We start from the raw sequence: 6000 nt of genomic DNA, 5'->3' as shown, positions 1-6000 counted from the left end.
GTACCTCAATCCTGTCCAGCTTACAGTTCATCGTTATGCATTCCCATCCAAATTTACATTAAGAAGCACATGCTGTTATGTAAAAATCAAACTTTTTGTAACTGGTGAATGTTTGGAGGCTTATTGCGAATGTTTTCACCGATGTTTTGAACAAAATGTCGTTCCCTTCCTTCCTAAGGAAGTAAATTAATTTGGCGTTACTCGAACGCAACCATACTAATAACGTTAAATTTGTTGATCGCAGTAATGACGGATCAGTTGAAACCTCAAGCAATTTATTTTTTTGTAAGTAATCGTATGTCTGCGTTTCCTATAGTCCCATGTACAATCGAAGAATTAATGCTGAATATTTTAGAATTCTACGAGATAACGTGATAGCACACCGAGGAGGACTTTAATGAGACTGAAACTTGCCTCAGCAGCCGACATATATATATTCTGTACGTTCTTAGCAGGGTATGTTATCTGACTAGATTAGTTTCAAAAGACACTCATGGTGAGTGTGTCTGCAGAGACTGCAGAACCATAGGGACGTCTCATTAGGCTTTTGGGCCCGACTGCACGTGTGTGAAGTGAGGACGACACGGGACGCTGGTCGGCTGGTGCCGCCCAGAGTGACTAGCAGAGGCCGGCCGGGTTGAGGCGGCGCTGGCCGCTGGACGAGTGGTGGCTGTAGCCCGAGTCTGACTCGTGGCCCGGCGGGGAGTCGCTCATCTGGTGGATGGGCGGCGCGGACGGCAGGTAGCGCAGCTGGAAGGCGCCGGCCGCGGCTGCTGGGGGCGGCGGGGGCGGCGCCGAGGGCGGCGGCCGCAGCGGGCGCGCCTCGTCGCCGGGCGACGGCGACGGCGAGAGGTGCTCGGCGCTGCAGTAGGTGCGCACGCCCTCCGAGCTGCCGCTGTCACCGCCGTCGCGCTCGTCGTCGTCTCCCCGGTCGGAAGGCAGGTACTCGTCCGAACCTGAAACAAGCACGCCGGTTTTATAATCTTCTCACCTTCTTTCGAAAACGCACGATAATTTTCAGTAACTGTATTAGCATCTACGCCATACCGGTCCAAAGTCCAGCTGAGTAAGGGGGGAAAAATATGGAAATGAGCGTTTGGCGTCGTTGGCCGTGAGGCCCCATGCGGGGCAGTACCGGCAACCTTGGTGCAGGTCTTATTACATTCGACGCCACATTGGGCGACCTGCGCGTCGGATGGGGATGAAATGATGATGAAGACAACACCCAGTCCCTGAGCGAAGAAAATCTCTGACCCAGCCAGGAATCGAACCCGGGCTTGTAGGACGGCAATCCGTCACGCTGACCACTCAGCTATCGGGGCGGACAGTAAAGAGGAGTGGAAGTAAGAACCCCTAGTCAATAAATCTAGGTTCAGTTTTAAATTTTTACTTTGCTGTGGAGTGCGCACTGATATGAAACTTCCTGGCAGATTAAACCGAGTCCCGAACCGAGATTCGAACTCGGGACCTTTGGCTTTCACGGGTCAGTGCTCTACCGATAGACCTACCCAAACAAGATTCACGACCCGTCCTCGCAGCTTATGTCCGCCAGTATCTCGTCTCGGAACTCCAGACTTCGCTGAAACTCTACCGTCAAACTTGCGGTACTGTTGGCAAAAGCATTTGCCCACGAAAGGCAGAGGTCCAGAGGTCGACTCTGGGTCCATCATACAGTTTAACAACTTACAACGTTGGTTCAGCTGTCACCAGGTGATAATACCTTGTCAAGTCCTCTGATCAGGGTTAAAAACCTCAACGGATGCATAGGCAGAAGAGAGGAACTCTGACGTGGCGAAGATGAGAGAAGAGGCAACCTTGCATATTGCAGAGAAAGGGTTGAATCCAAAGTAGTTGAGACTCAAACTGTGGAGAAAGGAAGTCATCCAGAAGAAGTAAACCTCGAATAACAAACAGGCATGTCGTGAGGCTTCAATGTGGGAGCCTCATTAGATGACAATCTGCTCAAGGCTGGTAATCTACAGAGGGGACATCCACCTTACTCGTATACTTCACATACAGAGAAAAACAGACGCATTTATGGAACAAACAATTAAGTACACAAGATGTAGAAGAAGAATTACCTAGCAACCGTCTAATCATAACTGAATAAAAGAAAATTTTTATGGCATATACATTTCACCTTTATTCTTTACATGGCAGCTTCATTGGTCTGGTATACGGACATATTTTTGTTTGTACTACTTAGTTTACGTTTACGACAGTGTGTAAGTAGCTTATTAACAATTCAGGCACTTTTGCTTTTTTATGATGTAGTAATAATTTAAAGTTCTACAATGGCAAGGAAAGCGTTTCTGAAGAAGAGAAATTTGTTAACATCGAGTATAGATTTAAGTGTTAGGAAGTCATTTCTGAAAGTATTTGTATGGAGTGTAGCCATGTTTGGAAGTGAATCATGGACGATAAATAGTTTACACAAGAAGAGAATAGAAGCTTTCGAAATGTGGTGCTACAGAAGAATGCTGAAGATTAGATGTGTAGATCACATAACTAATGAGGAGGTATTGAATAGAATTTGGGAGAAGAGCAGTTTGTGGCACAAATTGACTAGAAAAATGGATCGGTTGGTAGGACATGTTCTGAGGCAACAAGGGATCACCAATTTAGTACTGGAGGGCAGCGTGGAGGGTAAAAATCGTAGAGGGAGACCAAGAGATGAGTACACTAAGCAGATTCAGAAGGATGTAGGCTGCAGTAGGTACTGGGAGATGAAGACCCTTGCACAGGATAGAGTACAATGGAGAGCTGCATCAAACCAGTCTCAGGACTGAAGACCACAACAACACCATTTACAGATATATACAAAAAATAGATGGAATCCACTCCGAAATCAACAAACCACATCAGAACATGAAGTTCACAATAAAAAATAAATAAATAAATGACATAAGAATGAAAGAAAATGGCAACCGTTCCTTCAATGTTTTCAGAAAGCCAATGCCCACAGATAAAATAATACATACTCCATCATGTCATCTCCACAAGAAGAAGATCGCAATACTACGACCCACATGGAATAAATACGATTCTGCTCAGCAACATACACTATAAAAAAGAAATGGGTGCAATCATAAAAACAGCTAGCAACAATGGGTATGACACAAACGAAAAAGACTCAGTCAAAATACTAAAACACAAATACATAACAAACACCATGTATAAAGCATAATGCAGGGAAACTCAAGCCCAAAACCGATAAATGTACGCCACACACATACATCCATAATGACACCACCTCACAGAAAAGAAGCACATTGTACACTATGGCCGGCCGGGGTGGCCGAGCGGTTCTAGGCGCTACAGTCTGGAACCGCGCGACCGCTATGGGAGCAGGTTTGAATCCTGCCTCGGGCATCGATGTGTGTGATGCCCTTAGGTTAGTTAGGTTTAAGTAGTTCTAAGTTCTAGGGGACTGATGACCTCAGCTGTTAAGTCCCATAGTCCTCAGAGCCATTTGAAGCCCCGTTTACAGGCACCAAGTCACAGACGGCGCGGCACCTCCCACCGGACGTTCGAGTCATCTCTCTCTCTCTCTCTCTCTCTCTCTCTCTCTCTCTCTCTCTCTCTCTCTCTCTCACACACACACACACACACACACACACACACACACACACACACACACACAGAGAGAGAGAGAGAGAGAGAGAGAGAGAGAGAGAGAGAGAGAGAGAAAGAGAGACCACAAACACTCATTTAATACTCATAAATAAAATTGTACGTTTGGCAACAGCATACAAAACATAATATCAGACCGTATGTTCGGTTCCTATTGCTATGAAGAGTGAAAACAAAATTTCAAGTGCCAGTTATCAGAAGAACAGCAGTAACAAAGGAGAATCAACATAACATGCACAATAACAGCCACGAAATCTGTAAGCTGAATTTTTAATTATTATTTGATCACATAACAGCAGGGAGTGCCAAAACTGCTTATAACTGACAGGGACTGTACTAACTTGGGAATGGTTTATTAATAAGGGGTTGGACCCCCATTTGTCCGTAATACAGCCGCGATTGTTCTTGGAATACTGGCATATAATGATTGTACAGCCTTTAGTGGAATGTCGTGCCACTCTTCAATCAGAACCGCTTCTAACTCCTGCAGTGACGAGGGAGGCGAAAATCTGCTCTGGAGGCTGCGCTCCAATACCGCCCACAGTGTTTGATAATTTTCAGGTCCGGGGACTTAGTGGCCAGGGAAGTCGCGGCAGTTCAGTTGCATGCTCCTCATACCACGATCGTACTGTCCTGACTGAGTGAATGGTTGCTTTATCGTCCTGAACTATGACATCATTGTTGAGGAACAACATTTGAATCATGAGGTGCACCTGATCACCTAAAATTTTCACGTAATCTTTGGCTGTAACACGGCTTTTTAGAGTAATGATGGGAGCAGCAGAATACCATGGTAACTGCCCACACCATCACACTTCCACCTCCAAGCTTAACCGTTGGAATCAAGCCATCAAGATTGTAGGCTTCTTTTGGCGTCCTCCAGAAATAAAACCGGCACGATGTTGGAAATAAGTAAAACGTTGACTCGTTGGACCATATCACGATTGTCCACCGATCAACCGTCCAGGATTTATAGTCCTGACACGATTTCTACTCTTCTTTGCGTTGGTTATCGTCACTAATGGTTTCGGTATAGCAGCTCGTCCATGAATATTCTCTTTATGGAGTACTCGGCGTATAGTGTCGATAGATACGGGGTCTCGAAGATGGGTATTGAGCTCTGCAGTCACTTTATCCGCCGTAGTTTTGTGTTGTTTTGACACAATTCGTATTAGCGTATGACAATCTCTGTCATTTAGTTTTGATTTGCGCCGACTATTACGTTTATAAGATGATGTGTTTCAATGTTTTGAGTAGGCTGTCATGACTGTTAAAACAGTTGCCCTTGAAACATTCAGTACGTGGGCTGTCTTGGTTACTGATCCTCCAACTAATCGAGCCCCCTCAGTCCTTCTCTTTGGGTCTCCGCTAAGTCTTTCATTGCATGTCGACCTCAGCCTCTGCATGCAAAAACAAAGTGTGCACTGCTCGTAAAATCCTGCACTGATGCGTAATCCGTACTGAACACCCACAATCCAGCGCGACACCTACCTTACCTCGGTTGTTGGCCGTCAAACACAACCATCCCAGTACTACCTCTGTTCACATTATTTTGCCTACCCCCTGTATATATACAATGTCCTAAACGTAAATTGAACAGTATAAAAAAAATGTACATATTTCAGCACACTGAAGTTGCCTTGCACAGAACAAAGGGGAAATACGTATGGTATAAATACTGTGTTGCAATCAGTTGTGATCAGATGATCCCAAAGTTATGATTATAGTAAGTGAGGATGAAGAAGAAGACCTTTATTAATCATCTAGATCCAAATGTTGTGTTGGTAGCATCTTCGGATAGATACAAACGCCGGCCGAAGTGGCCGAGCGGTTCTAGGCGCTACAGTCTGGAACCGCGTGACCGCTACGGTCGCAGGTTCGAATCCTGCCTCGATCATGAATGCGTGTGGTGTCCTTAGGTTAGTTAGGTTTAAATAGTTCTAAGTGCGAGGGAATTGATGACCACAGCAGTGAAGTCCCATAGCCATTTGAACCATTTGATAGATACAAACACTTTTACACGCGTAATTCACTATCAGAAGTATTCGTGGCTCCAATTCACAATCACATCACCAACAGCAATTTGGGAAGCTTTAAAAGGATTGAAATGCCTCTGGTGGACTTCTTTCTCAGGTAGCATCCATTGTTTAGTACGAAGTCAATGGGCTTTCGTGAGCTACCCATTCTGCCTCTTTACCGGCAACACAGTACTCCTCGCCTTTGATACTGGCGTGTCCGCCATGTCTAGCAGTCAATTCCGTATCATATAAACGTGTACAGATAGTTTGGTCAATGTACTGCAGTCTCTAAAGTCACATACACAGATAATATCGCTAACAAAAAGCAACTCCAAGCTATAAAAATTTC

The 6000-nt window shown here is 45.2% G+C and overlaps 1 protein-coding gene across 1 annotated transcript in view; it reads right to left on the bottom strand.

The window, feature by feature from the left end:
* Positions 1-618: 618 nt before the first annotated feature.
* LOC126482122 (uncharacterized) overlaps positions 619-6000 on the bottom strand; it is a 322283-nt gene continuing 316901 nt past the window's right edge. The window contains exons 6-7 of the mRNA XM_050106099.1: positions 880-956; positions 619-714 (exon numbers count right to left, since the gene is read on the bottom strand). Of these exons, the coding sequence (XP_049962056.1) occupies positions 619-714; positions 880-956 (173 nt within the window). The remainder of the gene's footprint in view (positions 715-879; positions 957-6000) is intronic.

This window comes from Schistocerca serialis, chromosome 5 (genome assembly GCF_023864345.2).
Source record: "Schistocerca serialis cubense isolate TAMUIC-IGC-003099 chromosome 5, iqSchSeri2.2, whole genome shotgun sequence".
NCBI classification, from domain to species: Eukaryota; Metazoa; Arthropoda; class Insecta; order Orthoptera; family Acrididae; genus Schistocerca; species Schistocerca serialis.
The sequence above is the reverse complement of the archived record's forward strand: the minus strand, read 5'-3'. Positions and strand labels throughout refer to the sequence as shown.